Genomic DNA, 19482 nt, shown 5'->3' on the forward strand with positions numbered 1-19482 from the left:
AATATAAGACACAGTACTGGGAAAGTTTTGCAATCTTTTGCCAGCTATTTTTTTTTAATACAGTGGTTTTTGGTGGCAAAAATGCTGTGACACTTTAGCAACTTAGGAGTCTACAAATAGTTTAATTAAGAAGAATAATAAGACTGTTGATGGAAACAATTTAATGAAAATTTTCATCATATAAAAAATGTATCAAGCAACAACAAAGGTATTCCAAAGCAAAGTTGTCTGTTCTCAATTAAGTGCAGATGTATGAATTATGTCAGTGATACAGACCAGTTTGCTCTGGTTATTTATCAACAGTTCTGAGCAGATCTACTCTCACTTGAAAGCAACTGCAAATAAAGATTACAGCAGAGAAGGCACAATGTCCATACAACAATTTATTACCACACTTTGTATTTTCTACACAAGTCGTTTTAGTTAAATCACACACCTTAGTTTTATGTTTCCTGAGCGTTGCACGTAATTCTTCCTGAATATCATCATAAACTCCTAACACTAATTCTTCTTTATCTTCACCATCAACTCGTGCTAATACTTGAGCAAGTTTTTTTAAACGACGTTCAGCGGCTCGCTTTTTACGAATACGTTTCTCTTTCAGTTCACTGTCTCCTGCTCTTTCACCTCCAACCATACTTGCCTGCAGTTTTTGTAACCTGAAATTTTAATCTCATTATTAAATAAATTAAAAATCTGGTCCCATTAAAAATTAATGAAATATTTAACACTTAAAATTGTTACATTAGGAAACAAAGAAAACTTAATTACTGCATAGTGGTATTTAACACAACATTACATGTAGTGGTGGAAAAATTGTCGAGATGCAATATACAAAAAAATTGGTAAATATTTAAGTTTATGAACATAACATAGATTAGCTGTCAATGTACTGTTTGTACTAACAAACTAAAATATATATTAAAGTACTGTGGCTTCAATTTATTTAATTTCAAATAGTTTATTAATATACTTTATGCGCTCACAAAGAATGACTAGTACATAAATATGAAATTATTTCTTGAGACTGATGAATGAGTATGTTTAGCATATTTAAAATAATAATATGGTTTGTTTGAGTCCAGAACTTGCCAGCCTATTTTATATATATATTAGATCATGTGATATATATTAATCATTTGAATATTATTAGAAATAAATCTCATTAGTTACTTCATACCAGCCTAACCAGTTCCAACCCCAGCATTATTCCAATACAAAGTAATGCTACTGGCAGTAGACTCTTGACCCAGTCTTTGACATACCCATGCTTTAGCAGCTAGTTTATCAAACATTTGTTTTTATTACATGCTCAATTATGACAACACACAAATTGATATTGATGACTACAGAAATTAAAATAAAAAGCAATTGTAACAAAAGACTTTTGTTATTCCTAAAGCTATCTTCAGGTGGCATTTTATAATTAGAAATAAAACAGTTTGTTGGAGTATTTATATACATTCACCTACAATTCCAATATGGCTCTTTTATTCCAATTTCTTGTTACTCTGTGGATAGATTACCACTTTCTTAATGTCCATGCTTCTTCCTTATTTTTGATATGTTCTCCCTGAACATGTTTGGTGAGATTAACTAACTTCTTATTGGATCCATGCTAGGATCATAGAAATCTTTAAAGATAATATCTCCTTGGTATTTTTAAAGTTTGGTGAATGGGGTCTCCCTGAGAACTTAACCAGAGGTTCTATTTTCTATTTAGTAGCTATGCAAAACTCCAACCATAGTAACATGCTTATGGAGTAAAACAAAGCCTCCTAAACCTTCACACATAACATATCCACAAAATCAGAGTTCACATGCATACCCACAAAAAGATTGGACTTCCTGAACTTTGTGAACATCTAAGCACAAGAAATAGAAATATCATTCTACTTGTGTAAAATAGTATTCCATGAGATTCTACTCATTGAGGGACAATCAGTTTAACAGAATATTGTTAACCTGATCATAACACCTTGTAAAAAACACATTCATATTGTCAACCTTAATCAAGTTTTCTGTCAATAACAAACATGACCAGATGAACTTATTATTTCAATTCACGTCCACAACACAAAGTAGCAAGAATTATTTTAAAATACTTAACTAGTAAAAATAAATACACATTAAATAAATTTAATTGCCAGATAACTAAAAGCAAACTATAGGTAAATATAATGACAAAATAAATAAACTAACCTTTTTAATATCTGTTGCTGAGCAGGGCTAATTATATTATTTTCACTAAAACAAAATATAAAACAAATTATAATCACAACTATAACAGATTTTTAGTAATGCTAAAATTGAAAAATTAATTAATAGTATAAATGTATACATTGGATGGTTTGAAAAGTAACTTATAACTCCATCTAACATTTTACAATTGAGATAATTGGATGCAATTTGTGGCGTTCTTCTTTGCACTGTGGGGCTATTTCAATGAACGTATATTCACTTTTTTATTTTTGGGCAGTGAGGCACGGGGGTAACTCAAAAATTTCAAATGGGACCAATGGTCTTTAATATATCATTTTAAAGAGCTCGATGAGATGAGAAAAATTATAAATTAAAACTAAATTCTGATCATCCAATTCGTAATGGTGGTCAACAATGTGTTTTTTTCAGACAGCTAGAACTATGGTTACATGTTCCCCTTTAACTGTTTTGTTTTTTGAGGTAGTCAGATTTGCTCTTTGAAAATCTTCTCTTATAAGAAAAGCTAACTCAGTTAGCCCCAGTTTAGAGTGTTTGGTCTTCAAGGGGTACGGTGGCAGGGCAGCTCAAAGATTTTAAATGAGGCATATGGTCATGTGATACGTTATTTTAAAGGTCTTTGTGAGACAAGCAAAATGGTAACAAAAAAATTAAACTGTGACTATTTAAACCAAAATGGCAATCACAAATCTCATTATAATGATTAAAAATTGATAGTTTCTTCTGTTATTTAATTTCTGTAATCATATTTTAGGTATAAGCTATTATTAATCTTTATGTTATTATTTCCTGTTGTATTTTAGTATAATTATCTTGGAATTTTTTTTCTCCCTTTTATAAATTTTTCCTATAATTTACCATCAAAACCAAAAATTATTAACGTATATGATAAAAATAAATATAAAAATCATATAAACCAAATAATCACACTATAAAATACCTAAAAAATAAAAATAATTGAGAGGAATTAAAAGTAATATACAAAATTAAATGCAACGATTGTAATAACTTATGTGTTAACTGTGATGGACTTTCAGCCATAGCATCCAAAATATCAAGCAGCTTCTGTTCATTTAGTTTAGATGATCTTGAACAGAACTTACTGCCTGAAATTTTTCAATAAGAGTTCAACCTGCATGCGGTGAGGAATAGGAGTATTTAGAAAGTCTTCAGAAAACATATGCTTCATTAAATCAGTGTACTTATCACCTTCATAAAAGACTTGTTCAATGAGAAAAATGTGTTCCTCTACCGAAAGAACTATTAAATTTTTTACAATTACAATTGTCGATTCTGACAAACAAAACAATGAAAAAAATTGAAGCATGTTCAATCACTACTCAGCGACTGACATCTTGGTTTATTAGTGAGCAACACCCAAAGAACCACAGGGCAACAAACCTAACACCAAAAGAACAGAATGCACCACGTAACTCTAAAGTATAATGCACAGCAACTTTCAAAACTTTCTAACATTCTGCAATAATGACATTAAAACAAAGGAAAATATAAGTTTTAAAGATTACATCATTCCAGTATTGGGCAGCAAAATTTACATACTCTCTCATTATATTATTAAAAATTTCAAAATATAAAATATAATGTCAAACAAAATAACAAAAAATTAAAAGACTATGTTTTACTGTAATAGATATACATCAATTGCTACCACTCGTGCCACAGAGGCTGACCAATTTCAGAACTTACATTAGCTTTTCTCAACCTTTCAGTATCTGCGATCCAATTTCAATCATAATTTTCATTGCCCCCCCCTCTCATACAATGACAATGTATACAATAATGTATTACAAACCTTAATTACCTTAATTACAAACCTTAAAATTACCAAGAATAAGTAAATTTATTGACATTTGGTAACACCAATCCACTGCATTGATAAAACCAGAATTGATGCTTCTCTATTGCTCTTTGACCTATGTCCACCATATCGGACATTCTCATAGCTTCACAAGAAGTTCCAGTTTTTCTTTAACATTCTGGAAAGTCTGCACAATCTTCTGCGCAAATGTGTATAAATACTGTACCTCATTCAATTCCAGCAAGTCTCAATCGAGTTGATCCTTCTATTGCTATTGAATCTACAATGAATTTGTATGTTGTAATTTGTGTGTTAATTGCAATTCATAGTATTAAATATTCACGGCAGTAGTTTATAAAAACTCATAGATAAATATTTAAGTGGGTGTAAGCGAGCATTAGATGATAGTAAAGTATCAACAAGTGCACAGACAATTGTGGTTCCGAAAATAAAATTAAGAAAATATTCTCAAGAATACTTAAATTTTGGGTTTATCAGTACTGAAATAAATGAAGAAAAAAGCCCCTGTGTGTCATTTGCTCAAAAATTTTGGCAGCAGATAATAATATGAAACCTAATAAACTTAAACGACATTTGGAAACGCTTCAGCGTGAGTACATTAACAAATCCTGAGAATTATTAAAAATAAAATCATATGAAAGCAAACAACATTTAAAAAAAAAAATTGTCTGTAAATGAAAGTGGTTTTACTTGCCTCTTATAAGGTTTCATATAAAATAGCCAGATGTAGAAAGCCTCACACCATTGGTGAAGAGTTTATTTTGCCAGCTGCAATTGAGATTGTAGAAACTATGTTTGGAGATGATTTTGCCAAACAATTGCAATCCATACTTCTATCAAATGATACTGTTGCCCATTGAATTGATGATATAGCTGAAGATGTACAGCATCAGCTTTTCAGGAAATTATGTGATAAATTGTTTTCAATTCAGCTTGATGAGGCAACAGATAGCAATAAAGATGCTCATTTCCTTGCCTATGTTCATTTTTGTGATGGTATGTGAGCAGTAGAAGAACTAATTTTCTACAAACCAATAGAACTCAAAGCAACAGCACTCGCATTATTTGCTATCTTAAATGATTTATAAACGAGGCAAACGTAGTGTGGAAAAATTGCATCAGAATATGCATCGATGATGCTCATTCAATTTCTGGAAGATTGTGAAGTATACAAGCATTTGTGAAACAAAAATCTTCGCAATGTGTCTGAACTATTGTATGATCCAAAGAGAAGCTCTGGTTTCCAGAGAAATGAGTTTTGGTCTGAATATTGTGCTAACAACGACTGTAAATGTAGTAAATTATATAAAAATAATACCCTTAAAATCAAGAATCTTTTCTGCACTTTGCAAGGACTTGGATGCAGTACATTCAGTGTTACTATTTTATTGCGAGGCAAGATGGTTATCACGTGGCAAACTTTAGCAATGTGCTTATGAAGAGATGAAATTGCCATTTTTCTACAAGAGGAAAACCGACTGGAAGCTGAGAAGTTTCGAGATGGTTTAAAAATTCTCAGCACCCAACTTCTCAATTGAACAGCTGTTGGACATTGAGAAGTGGTGGGAGAACTCGTAATAAGATTTGATTCTTACCAATCATTAAATCAGTTATGATTACTATTTGTCATAAGCAACACCGACTTCGTCCTCAAGTGAGCAGTCGGCTTAGTGCTTTGTTTGTAAGTAACACAGCTCTGCTCCATCAGCAAGTGGATCATTATTTGTATTTACTATAGTTTAGTGTTATTAAATATTGTTTTATATATATATCAAGTATACTCATTCTCATACCAATCCAAGGGATTGTTCCAGTCCTAGCATTATCCTATACAGTCCACTAACCTCCAAATCAACATAAATTTTCTACTTACATGTTATCGTCCTATCATTCATTATACCCAACATTTCTATGATCCGCCGATTTTTTTATTTCTTTAGTTCCCAACCCCACATTCTTTTTTGGTTCTATGGGCTGCATTATTTCTTTGGTTTCCTATTCCTTCAGCTGCTTTGAAGACAAGATATAGATCTCAGCTAAATATAGAAAAAGAACTCGGACTGTCTTTAATGTTAAAACTTCCTTCTAAAAACTTTACTCTGTAAGATAGGTCCAAGGGAGTCACTAATAATTATTAAACTTGTTTTTTATTTAGTATTGATAAGTTAACTATTAAATATATTGTGCTACACTGATGTGATTCTATTTATAAGTTATTATATCAGTGTAAATGTGTATTTTATTACTTATTATGTCAGAATATACTTTGTTTTGCTTTCCTTTCAGTAAATTAATACATTTTTTGAATTTTTTTTTTTAATAAGCTCGCACCCCCCATATAGTGTTATCACGCTCCCCTAGAGAAGTGCGTCCCACAGGTTGAAAAAACACTGCTTTAAGGTATTACTTCAGAGGATGATATGAACGAATGTAAATGAAGTGTAGTCTTGTACAGTCTCAGGTTGACCATTCCTGAGATGTGTGGTTAATTGAAACCCAACCATCAAAGAACACTGGTATCCATGCTCTAGTATTCAAATCCGTATAAAAGTAACTGCCTTTACTAGGATTTGAACCTTAGAACTCTTGACTTTGAAATTAGCTGATTTGCTATAATCATCTGCTATGTTGTAACATCATAAGTGAGCAGTAGAATTAAATAAATGAATATTTAAAGTATACAAAAATATTTAAAGTGGCTGTTAGTACCACCATACCCACATGAATGAAACACGGTATGCACGTGCTCTTTGGTTAGCATTATTGAACTAAATACACAAAAAAATATTATATTTAAATAAAATGATAAATATTTTTAATTAAGTTGTGTTTGTAAGCCGTGCATCAGAAAAAAGTCACATGACAGGAAACTCCTACAACTGTGTTGTCACCTTTTTTATGCTGGTATCAAGATAACTGAATTATTTTTTTGTTTATATTTGTACATCTATATATTATTATCAATAATAATAAAATGAAAATATTCACTTACTGTTTGTTTTCATAACATTTAACATCAGCACTTTTACAGTGTGCAGTGCACACTGTAAAAAGTAAATATTTTAATTTTATTATTATTGATAATAATTATTACATACTGCTAAGATGATTAATTACAAATACATTATATATGTATATATATTTATTTATTTATTTATACATATTTTATTCTATTTTGTTTTCATATATTAATAGTTGAGTGCATTGTCTTGTGTTCCTGTAGCGAAATAAAAATTCTGTTATAATATATCTATGCTAGTACATTATTTTGTGAACATGTTTTTTGTTGGTGGTTGTTGTGTGTGTTGCAGAAGCACTTATTTTGGCAGCAGTCCTGCTTAAGAAACAGCAGGAATGTCTCTAATAAAGTTTCAATGCATGACATGCACTACCACACAGTAATCAGTGAAATCTTTGCTTATGCATAGAATTTCCCATATAAGTTAAAAGAAGGAATTATAAATGAAGAATGGACATCATTTAAAATCTGAGCAGAAATACAAAAGTGAAGACAAGTCATGAAACTTTGATTCAGATTATTACAAATTTATTTGTAAGATATATTTTAAAAAAAAGATGTTCACTGTTAAGTTGTGATTTTTTCATAAAATATAGTGATCAGACTTTTAAAATTTAATTAATTAATATTATTAAATGTCTTGTTAACTTACAGTATAATAATTAATTACAAATTATTATAGATTTACTCAAACACTTTTTTTTATTTCTTTTAATATTTGTTTTATTTTTAATTTCTAGCTTTGTTTATTTTTATTAAAAACTGATAAATGAAAATTTTATTTCAAAAGGAACCTATAAATCCTTTAAAACTTTATGGAAAGAGAAATATTTGTTTGAGTGTAGTTTGGAATTTGAGTTAATTGTAAGTTGCACTGCATATATCATGCTGAGATTCAAATCTATGTACATTTAATATAATGTATTGTAATAAATGTTCCTGGGCAAAATAGGAAACTAGTACAATGAGTAGCTCATCCTTTCTCGTCATCTACCCTTTCCCTTTCTTCTTTAACATTCTCTGTTCTATGGATTTACATCTGACTCTGCTAGATCCTCCTCACCGACGATGTTGAGACCTTGATACTAGATCCAGCACATCCTTTTGGTATTAACTGATGGGAAAGCTACCAGGTGGATAAACAGGGACTCCATTTCCTGTGTGGTGGTGTTTAAAGCTAATAACTAAAGCTAATAACTAAAATGTTATTAGATAAAGCAAGATCTTGTAATCTCTAAAAAAAAATTCTTAAATTTCTACACATAAGCATTGTTAGGTTTCACATCCAAGTGATCTACCATTAAACACATATCACACCTGAAAATAATAAAACCATTTTCAAGAACAATAAATCTCATGCCAGGCTAACATAGAAGATGAAAAGTGTATTAGTTTCTCACTGCATTCTTCACAGAACTGAAAATACTATTGTATATCAGCATGCTTAGTCCATTGAAATGAGTGGCATTTAGTTATCTCTCAGAAAGCAACACTGATTGGTACCTTTTGTAGTTAAGTACCTAAATTGCTTTATATGTGTTACATGTCCCCAACTCAATTGTCATTTGTTACCTGAGTCCCTACTCAGGTGGGAAAAATGTTCACCAAAGGAAAGAAATGAAATCATAATTTCTGTACATTTGATTAATTACTTAATATTGTCATTATCTGTAAACATTACCTATTTAATGCATCTGTTACAACTTGTTTACATGGTGTAGATGATTGCTTAATCTGAGCCTGAAAATATGAAACACATAAATTATTAGAAATTACAAAAATAAAAAATTAACAATAAAATAATATATGTATAAATAATTAATAATAAAATAATCATTTTATATTAATGATAAAAACAAACATTTAATTGTTGGCATCATATTTAAATAAATAATACTCTTAAGTAATTAAATATGAAACAAGACAAATCTATCATTTGTTTTGGATTTAGATAAAATTTAAAATCACACTTCTTTTCATACTGCAACGACTAAACCGTTGTTTTTTAGGAACTGTTACAAGGCATGGATGAGATGCAATATCCAAGTTCACATTATTCACACTAAATGTGTAGATAGAAGTAATTTCTACCATTTATCAGTGCAAAAACTAAAAATGTTGCAATAAGACCTCTAAAACTGCTTCAGAATCTCTTACAGCTTTACGCTGAATTCCACCAATATGATAGAAGCAAGCTGTAATGTGACATTTCCTTTCTTATGGGTATAGTAGTATTTTCTTCATACTACATACAAATGAAATAAATTACCTACAAAAAAAATACTTTCTAACTAAAAGTTATACTCTAAATTTATATTTACCTACTTATCAAAGGGAAATTTATAAAATATTATATATAACTTAGAATTTTCTATTTTTGAAGATAAGTATAAGCCTTGTGCCTAAAGAAAATTTATAGATTTTACCTCAATCATCTGTTCATTTCACTAACAGAAGCATATGAGAAACAGCGGCAAATAATTCACACTTACCAACTGCAAAAATTTGGAATTTTTTTTGTTATAAATTTTGTATATTTTACTACACTAAAAATATATAATAACAAATTAAAATTTTTTTGTACTGTCAGCAAATAAATGGTTCTGTATTATTTGAAAAGAAAAATGTTTTAATTAATTTTATATTTGTCTTATTTCATTACTAGAAGTTTGCATAATACTGATGAAAGTATTATTTCAGTAAGCTTTGAGCTTGACAGAATCATATACGAGGGTAAGTCAATTATTATCCGCAATGTAGTTATAAATTTGATTGCAGTACAAATAGGAAACTTACATGAACATCATTTTTCAACATAGTCCCCTTGCATTTCAACGCACTTGGTCCATCATTGTACAAGCTTCCTGATGCCCTCATAAAAAAAGGTTTTCGGTTGAGCTGCGAGCCAGGAATGCACCACTTCTTTCACCGTTTTGTCCGAGGTAAATCGACAGCCCCTTAATGCCTCTTGGAGTGGACCAAACAAGTGGTAGTCAGAATAGGCAAGATCAGGACTATATAGAGGTTGAGCCAGTACTTCAAATTTGAGTTTCTAGAGCGTTTCAGCAGTGTGGGCAGCAGTATGTGGGCAGCAGTATGTGGATGAGCATTGTTGTGCAACAACACAACACCTTTCAACAGCAGTCCTCGGCGTTTGCTTCGAATTGCAGGCTTCAGCTTGGCAGTAAGCATCTCACTGTAACGCGCACTGTTTATTGTCGTGCCCCTTTCCTCATAATGTTCCACGTACTGGGTCTTGTGTGTCCCAAAAAACCAAGCATCAGTTTTCCTGCAGATGGTTGGGTCTTGAACTTTTTTTTGCAGGGCGAATTTGGATGTTTCCATTCCATACTCTGCCATTTACTTTCCAGCTCGTAATGATGGATCCATGTTTCGTCACCCATGATGATTCTGTCTAAGAAGGTCCCATTCGTTACCATAGCGATCCAAATGCTTTTAGCAGATGTCCAAGCGCATTTGTTTAAGCAACTGTGAGAGTTGTTTTGGGACCCATCTTGCACAGACTTTATGAAACCCAAGTCTGTTGTGGATGATTTCATAGGCAGAACCGTGACTAATTTACAGATGATGTGCCACTTCATCAATAGTTACTAGTCTGTCTAAGAAAACCATGTCATGTGCACGCTCAATGTTTTCCTCATTTGTGGAGGTAAACAGTCATCCGGCTCCTTCGTCGTGCGTAACACTTGTGCGACCACTTTTGTCGCCCAAAATTTGAATTTTTCAATCCATTCGTAGACACTCCATTGTGACAACACACTGTTCCCATACTGTACCAAAAGTTTTCGATGAATTTTGGTCCCTGATACACCTTCCAACCACAAAAAAAGGATCATTGAACGTTGCACTTCTTTGGTGCAAACAGAAAGTGGAGCAGCCATGGTTAATGGCAGGGCAGCGATAATGGAACTAACCTAGCAGTATCAAACCTGCACAGACATAACAACAATTAAACCACACATGCATCATCTACGCAACATGACACTACTATCAACATAAACAAAAATATAACTAAATTGTGGATAATTGACTAACCCTCGTAGTTCATAAAAGATTTAAGATTGTGAAAGAGTATTGAAGTAAAAAAAAAAAAAATTAACATTTCAACTTATTCAGACATACCTGAGAATTAATATGTGCAAGATCCTGCTCATATTGTTGTTTTAGTGCTTGCAAATCAGCCTGTACTTGACATTTTGTACTATGCATTGCATTAAATTGCTCTCTTAATGATTGCATTTCTTTTTCATATTCACATCTTACTTTTTCACGTTCTTGTATTAAAACATTTTCATCTAATCAAAATAAAATTAAAATATTCATCAATGAAGACTATCACAGAATTATCAGAATCTATTAGGTAATAACATCAATAGGAAAGTAATAACATAAAATTAACTTCAACGATATTCAATTTTATTTTAATTCAACATTTCAGATAAATGTTATATATAATGTCAAAGTAACACTTAACATTTTTTATGCATATAATCTTCTTCAGGTCCAGGTCAGCCAAGCCTAAAGTTGGGCTGGCCTGCACCTTAACTTAAAATAGTTTTAGCCCTAAAAATTAAATTAATGTGGTAATTGGGCAATCAAAATTTATTTGATTTGATAGAAAGAACCACACTGCAAACATTACAGAACAAGTATAATATATGTCAGTCAAATCAAAGAGATTTAATATATTTCTCATACAAATGCACTGAATCTACTCAGTTAAAGTTCTAATAAGAACTATATAAGAAAAGATAATATTAAATAAGAAATAGCATTTAAAGACATTCAAAAGGTACTATTAAGACCTTCATAGGGGATCTTGAAAATTAACATTGAACTATTTAAAGAGAAGAATGGCAAGTACCTTTAAAATATATTTTGACTTGATAAGACTTTATAATGGTTGTATGACAAGAATGAAAAACATAAGGCATTTAGAGTAAGATCCATTTTGAAATAAAAACAAAACTGTAAAATATGGACAATTTTATTACACATAATAACTACATTTATTTACTACTATTTTTCTACACAGTTGCCTCCAGCAACACATTTTTCATAATGTTTTACTAGCTTCTTCATTCCTTCTTAAAGAAATTCTGTTGCCAGTGACTTAAACCACACATTAAGACATTTTTCAATTAATCATAACTGTTAAATATTTGTGATGCAAGCCACTGTTTTAGTTAAAGAAAAAAAAATCACTGTGAGCTAAATCAGGGCTACAGAGTGTATGGTTGAAGACTTCTAAAATAATTTTTTCCAATTGCTTCACTGTCTGATTTACATTGTATGGATGACCATTGTCATACAAAAACAATAAAAAAATATTTTTATAGCTCTAGAGCTACAAAAATATTGCAATATGTATCAGGTATTATAGTAGTTCTGTGATCGCTAAGTTTAACAAACAAGATACATTTTGGTCCAAAAAAAACAGTAGCCATGAGCTTCTTTAACAAATGTTCTTGTTTGATCTTTTTTGATGACGAATGCCTCCAATGCATTATTGCTGCTTTGACTCGATGTTCGAATAAGAAATCTAAGTTTCAGTTCCAGTAATGCGATCAACAATTCATCACCTTAATTTTTATAATGACATAAAAGTTCATATACTGCAGCAAGACAGTTTTCTTCTGTGTGTTTATAAAGATTTTTAGCACCCAATATTTTATAGCCTAATTTTTCAGTCAAAACTTCATAAATCAAAGATCATGAAACATCAAAGACAATTGTGAATTGATGAAGCAGTTGTTTTCTCAAATTTTTTTTAACTTTTTCAATCAAATCATCCATTATCACCAATAGCCAACCACTATGTTCTTCATCATTGAACGTTTGTTCACCCTTTTCAAAATGAACTGTCTTACTAAACCATCACTCATATGGACCCATAAACATAAAAAATCTGCCTGTGAATTTCAGCTGCAGAATTGTTTTATGCTATCAAAAATTGGACTACTCCTCGTACTTTACATTTGGCTGGATCACCAATTGTAGCACTCTCATTATAAATGGATTAACCCAAATTACAAACATTATAAACACCTAACAACAAAATTACTAAACTGTTGTTGCTAGCAGCTGAAGATTGATTGAAGTAACTGAACTAAGCAAGCATCATCTGTTTACATCGCACATGTAGGCAGCAAAAACAAAACAAGCTTTACTTTAAAAGCATGCCTTTAAAATAAGTTTTTAACAAAAACTAAATTGATTAAAGATTTTAGAAAAGTACAATTTACAAGTAAATAGAAACATTATTGAGTATATAGATTATGAAGAGTATAAGAATAGGAGTTACCAAAAAGGAGAAGGTAATAATAATTTGTGGAGTCTAAATATTTGTAACATTTCAACAAGATGAATACATAAAATATATCAGATATAGGATAAAATCAGGATTGAAATAACAAGACATGTTAGTATGATGGGTAAACTGGTGTCTAAAAAATATGTATAATATAACTGAGCATGTTATTCTAGTATTAGTGTTAGGATGCATGTGTGAAGGACGACAGAATGTTATGTATTATCTGAAGTTAGGATGCTACAATAGAAAATGTTTATGTTGAAATGATCCTTAGTTTTTACTGCAAGATATGAAGCAAAATCAAGTTGTAAAAGTTGAGTACGGTCTCTGCAAGTATTTTGAACAAGGAGAAAAGCAACAATGAGATAGTGAGGTAGTAAGAGAAAAAGAAGAAGAAAATATTTTGATAAGAATCAATAGAATTAATACTATGGATGGAGAAGATGAAAGAAATACTGTGGACATCATATAAAGCAGTAAAACAAAATCATAAAATTTAAGAATAATATTCTGTTTAAGAAGAATCTAGTTAGACCATAATGTCAATCTCTTTCATATGTGTACTGAGTGTAACATGCGGTAGCAAAAATTTTCACGTTCTTTGTTTTGTTTTTTCATCTTTACAGTGGTAACCATTATTTTTGTATGAAGTTTTTTTTTTTGTCTTCAGTCATTTGACTGGTTTGATGCAGCTCTCCAAGATTCCCTATCTAGTGCTAGTCGTTTCATTTCAGTATATCCTCTACATCCTACATCCCTAACAATTTGTTTTACATATCCCAAACGTGGCCTGCCTACACAATTTTTCCCTTCTACCTGTCCTTCCAATATTAAAGCGACTATTCCAGGATGCCTTAGTATGTGGCCTATAAGTCTGTCTCTTCTTTTAACTATATGTTTCCAAATACTTCTTTCTTCATCTATTTGCCGCAATACCTCTTCATTTGTCACTTTAACCACCCATCTGATTTTTAACATTCTCCTATAGCACCACATTTCAAAAGCTTCTAATCTTTTCTTCTCAGATACTCCGATTGTCCAAGTTTCACTTCCATATAAAGCGACACTCCAAATATACACTTTCAAAAATCTTTTCCTGATATTTAAATTAATTTTTTATGTAAACAAATTATATTTCTTACTGAAGGCTCGTTTAGCTTGTGCTATTCGGCATTTTATATCGCTCCTGCTTCGTCCATCTTTAGTATTTCTACTTCCCAAATAACAAAGATTAAAAAGTAACGGAGACAGGGAACATCCTTGTCGGACTCCCTTTCTTATTACGGCTTCTTTCTTATGTTCTTCAATTGTTACTGTTGCTGTTTGGTTCCTGTACATGTTAGCAATTGTTCTTCTATCTCTGTATTTGAACCCTAATTTTTTTAAAATGCTGAACATTTTATTCCAGTCTACGTTATCGAATGCCTTTTCTAGGTCTATAAACTCCAAGTATGTTGGTTTGTTTTTCTTTAATCTTCTTTCTACTATTAATCTGAGGCCTAAAATTGCTTCCCTTGTCCCTATACTTTTCCTGAAACCAAATTGGTCTTCTCCTAACACTTCCTCCACTCTCCTCTCAATTCTTCTGTATAGAATTCTAGTTAAGATTTTTGATGCATGACTAGTTAAACTAATTGTTGTGTATTCTTCACATTTATCTGCCCCTGCTTTCTTTGGTATCATTACTATAACACTTTTTTGAAGTCTGATGGAAATTCCCCTTTTTAAGTAATAATACAAAAAAAAGATAACTTTTAACTTGTTTTTTTTTGTTTTTTTTTTTAATAAGAATTTAGCTGATTTTTATTCAAGCTTAATAATACATTTTTACTGCTAATGAGTAAAAATATTAAATAATAATATTTTTACTCATTAACAATTAGACATAAAATTAAATTAAAACCAAAATTTTTATTATTCACTCCTTTAAAAAATGTAATAAAATTTTAAGTGTAATGTACAGAATGATTAAGAAGGAAAGGGAAATGATTTGGGAATTGATTTTAGAGCTTGAAATAAGGAAAAAACATTCATACAAATATATTTTGAAAACACTTTTGTTATCCAGTTCGGGATAGTAAAACAGATCTTTGAAATACCTAATTTAGACCTTAGGTTGGCAACACTAACTGTATGCTTTGAAATTATTTTGAATACTATTCATATAAGGGTCGACCCTAAAAAGAAAGAGGTGCCCTAGAGTAATCATATATGACATAGACTGGCACCTGACTGAGGGGGTGAGTTAATGTCTCTCTTGCGAGAGCAGAACACCAAGATGGATGAAGGGAACTTTTAAGTACAAATGTCAGTTTCTATCTAAAACGAGTAGGCACTAAGTAGAGCGTTACCATGGAGTGTTTGAGGTGAGCCCATCTCTTCTTAAGAGTTTGACATCTGAGGGAACAGTATTTATAAATTTCATGTCTTGTTGGGTGAAAGAGTACTTGGACATCCAGCAATGTTTTAAGTGTATGGTCACAGGGCTAAGTTCTGTGATTTGCTGGCAGTCTGTGCACAATGGGATGAGGAAGGGCACAAGCGGAAGGACTGTTTGAAGAAGTCAGAGGGTCCAACCTGTTTCAATTGTAAACTTTTGAGAAAGGATTGTAAACACTCAGTCAATAGTAAGGTCTGCGGTTGTTAACTGAGTGCTGTTGTTATCTATTTAAATTCATTAGATGGTTAGGTTGGGCAATTTAATGCTCAAGGTGCTTACACTGTGCAGATTGAACTGGATGAGGTTGTGTTGCAGAGTTGTCTGGATGTTATTCTTCTGCAAATCCTTACATTGTGTCTGGTGATCTGTGAGGTTTTCTTGGTTGGAAGAGGTTCTATACAGTTCAGATAGTTTGTCTGTCGTTCTATGCAGAAGGGAACTCGATTGTGGCAGCTCTCTAAAAGTCACATGGATTTGTCTGGATAGAATTCAGAACTTGCATTTTTATGTTGCAAGTTCGTATTTTCAGTATCATGATCCTGCTGATCGTCATTTAAGATCTGGGATAATATTTTCAGATTCTCTGGTCGAAGTCCAATTATTATCGATGCAGATGTGAATACTAAGTTGCTTTTGTGGCATAAAGATACACTGATGGCGGCAAATTGATTGGGAGTTTTCTTACCCAATACAATCTTCAAGTTTTTAGGTCCCTGGAAAGTTGTACAAATATGCTGGTATGGTGGACGGGCATCGGTTGTTTTATGGAACAAACATGGATGTTACAGTTCACGTTGGGAGGTTTATTCCTCCCAGTGTGTGTGATTGGAAGGTAGTTGATGATTCCTTAAGTGATCATAATCAAATTATGATTACAATTAATTGTTTTTGAGGCCATTGGTGGCTTGAGTGAGGGTTACTGATGTAATGTTCAGTTCAGCAAGGTCATTTTTGCACAGAGGTGTGGATTGGAAAACGTTTTTGGATAGGCTTTTGGTCAGATTACATGTGTTGGACAGGAATCTGGATGCTTTGGATTTAGAGCACCTGACAGTGACACTGTTGGCAGCTTTCATTGATGCTTTTGAGTGTTCGATTCCACGCAATATTGGTCGAGAGAGGCTTGCACCGTGGTGAATCAGGAGTTACACATTGAAACAGTCTGCTGTTTGTGGAGAACAACTAAAAGAGAGGGCAATTTTGAGCGGCGGGCAGAGTTGGTAAATAACTACAGAGAATGTAGATGTTCCTACTTTTACAAGATTAGGATTACAAAACAGGATTCCTGGCGAGCAAGGGAATAAGGATCCTTGGGGAATCATACATGCCTTTTAGGGCATAAATGAAAGAAGAATGTTCTTCTGTCCACCCTTTTGACTCAATTTGGTGTGATTTCAGACAAGGCTAACATTTTATGAAAACTATTAGATAACTTATTGCTGGACGAGGATGTGGTGGGAAAACTGCATATCATCTGTGAGTGTGGTGTGGTGTTGCCTCATTTCATGGGGATGCATTATCATCGGAGATTGCTGAGGTCAAAGTACGTCGGGTCACAGTCACTGATAAAACTACTCAGTTCACAAGTTAGAAGTATTATTTTTCAATTAATAAATCTATTTAAAAACAAAAACAACCAATCAATAAACTGAAAACACCATGATGACAAATTTTTATAACATATGTCAATTGAAAATTATTCCAATCAATAGATAACTACAAACATATGACAGAAAACTGATGACAGATGGTAAATATAAATATTTATTAAATAATATAAATCTTGAAATAATAATTCAAAAAGAAAAATTCTCATAACTTTAATTTTACACTTAAGTAATGGAAAAAAGTAATAATTACCAGGTACTATAATTTGTTGTGTTGGTTGTATGTAATTATTACTTTCTAGCATAGCTTTTAACTTTTTAATTTCATCTTGATATTCTCTTAACATAGTATCTTTTGGATCTTCATTTATGTGTGGCTGATTTTGTATATTCTTAGCTCTATTTGCATACCTTAATGTCGATAGTGTCTCATCATAATTATTATCAGCAGGTGACAAGCAAGCTACCATTAGTGTTTTTGTGTTACCACCCAGTGAATCCTAAAAATCAGTTATGTCATTAAATTATAAGTACATTATTAAACTTTAGGTTGTATGTGGATAGTTACATATGTATTCACAAATGGAATAAAAAAAGTTATGAATACTTTTTAACAATTAAATAAAATTCAATGAAAGAAAAATATACAAAAAGAACTGAATAGTTTTTAAAAGTTTTAACAAATTTTGTGTAAAAGAGGCTATGAGAGTCAAGATACTTCAAACTGAAGTAAAATTAATGAAATAGAGGAAAGCATGTTCAAACAAACCAATAACAAACTGAACTGTGCAGTAAAACAATGTCAAACAATATATTTTTACTATTTATATAATCCCTTAGAAGTAATTTATTTATCCCAATTTAATTTTGTTGGTCTTATGGTTTTTCTTGAAAAAATTCTGATATTTTCCTAACTGTAAGCGATGCATTATTTTATTTTCAAAAATTATTCTTTGTTAACAACATAGATAAACATTTCACTTACTTTAATAGCATCAAACATCTGTAAAAGTCCTTAACAATGAAAGGATATTGACAGTCACAAGAACTAGTATATTTTCATAATTATTATATTCAGTACTAAGTTCATCAGCTCTTAAATGGTACTTATTTAGTATGGCCCAGGATGATGTCATTTATTAAAAATGAGAACTTTTCATCAACAATCCCATAATAATTTTGATAAGTTGAGAAAAATTTACACAACTTATATGATGAAATATTTTATTAAATTCTGCTTTAATTTATTTTTTTTCTAGTTTTTTAACTTATAAAAAACTAGAAACTGGCATAGAGAACAAATAGAGAAACTGGCATCTGTGAAACACATTTGAACTGTAAATATTACACAGTTCTGCATTGTAACAAGCAAGATACAAGCACTCAGAACATTAAAGCCGTCATATTTTTTGCTTCAAAGCAATTGTTTCTGTAAACAAATTGACAGAAAGGAATCTGCATACACTAGAGGTATTAATATAACTTACTATACTTTATTATCTTTCTCTCTAGATTATGTATTTAAAATAGAAATATAATAATTTCAATTTCATATAGAGATGGTTTCATCAGTAATCAGATTTTATGGTAATGGCAAAATAAAATCCTAGCCAGCTTTATCAGCACTTGTTGCAAAAAACCAAGACAATATCATCTTATGGAGCAATGGTCCATTGCTTTTTAAGAATGGTGAAAGCCTTGACTGTCGAGATTTATTAAATCACCATAATGTAAATATTTCTTTGCTGACAAATTATTGAAATTTGTTGAAAAGAATGAAAATGCTTAGTTTCAACAAGGTGAGCCAACACCACACACAAGATACTGATGGCAGCTGTATGAACTTTTTTGGTAATGTGATAATTTCTAAGAATGGTACAATCCTTAACTTATAAGAACCCCTAAATTGATTACATGCAATCTTTTTTATGACTTTATTGAAAATTTGAAGTGTGCTTTAGTTTATTAGCAACTATAAAGGAATTCCTTGTATAAAATAATAAAAAAATACAAAGTAAACTT

The 19482-nt window shown here is 31.3% G+C and overlaps 1 protein-coding gene across 1 annotated transcript in view; it reads right to left on the reverse strand.

Annotated features, from left to right (window-relative positions):
* The window catches only part of LOC142329182 (osmotic avoidance abnormal protein 3-like), a 77046-nt gene that overhangs the window by 23263 nt on the left and 34301 nt on the right, over positions 1 to 19482 (reverse strand). The window contains exons 6-8 of the mRNA XM_075373575.1: positions 17714 to 17960; positions 11209 to 11395; positions 437 to 659 (exon numbers count right to left, since the gene is read on the reverse strand). Coding sequence (XP_075229690.1) covers positions 437 to 659; positions 11209 to 11395; positions 17714 to 17960 — 657 coding nt within the window. The remainder of the gene's footprint in view (positions 1 to 436; positions 660 to 11208; positions 11396 to 17713; positions 17961 to 19482) is intronic.

This window comes from Lycorma delicatula, chromosome 8, assembly GCF_047948215.1.
Source record: "Lycorma delicatula isolate Av1 chromosome 8, ASM4794821v1, whole genome shotgun sequence".
NCBI classification, from domain to species: Eukaryota; Metazoa; Arthropoda; class Insecta; order Hemiptera; family Fulgoridae; genus Lycorma; species Lycorma delicatula.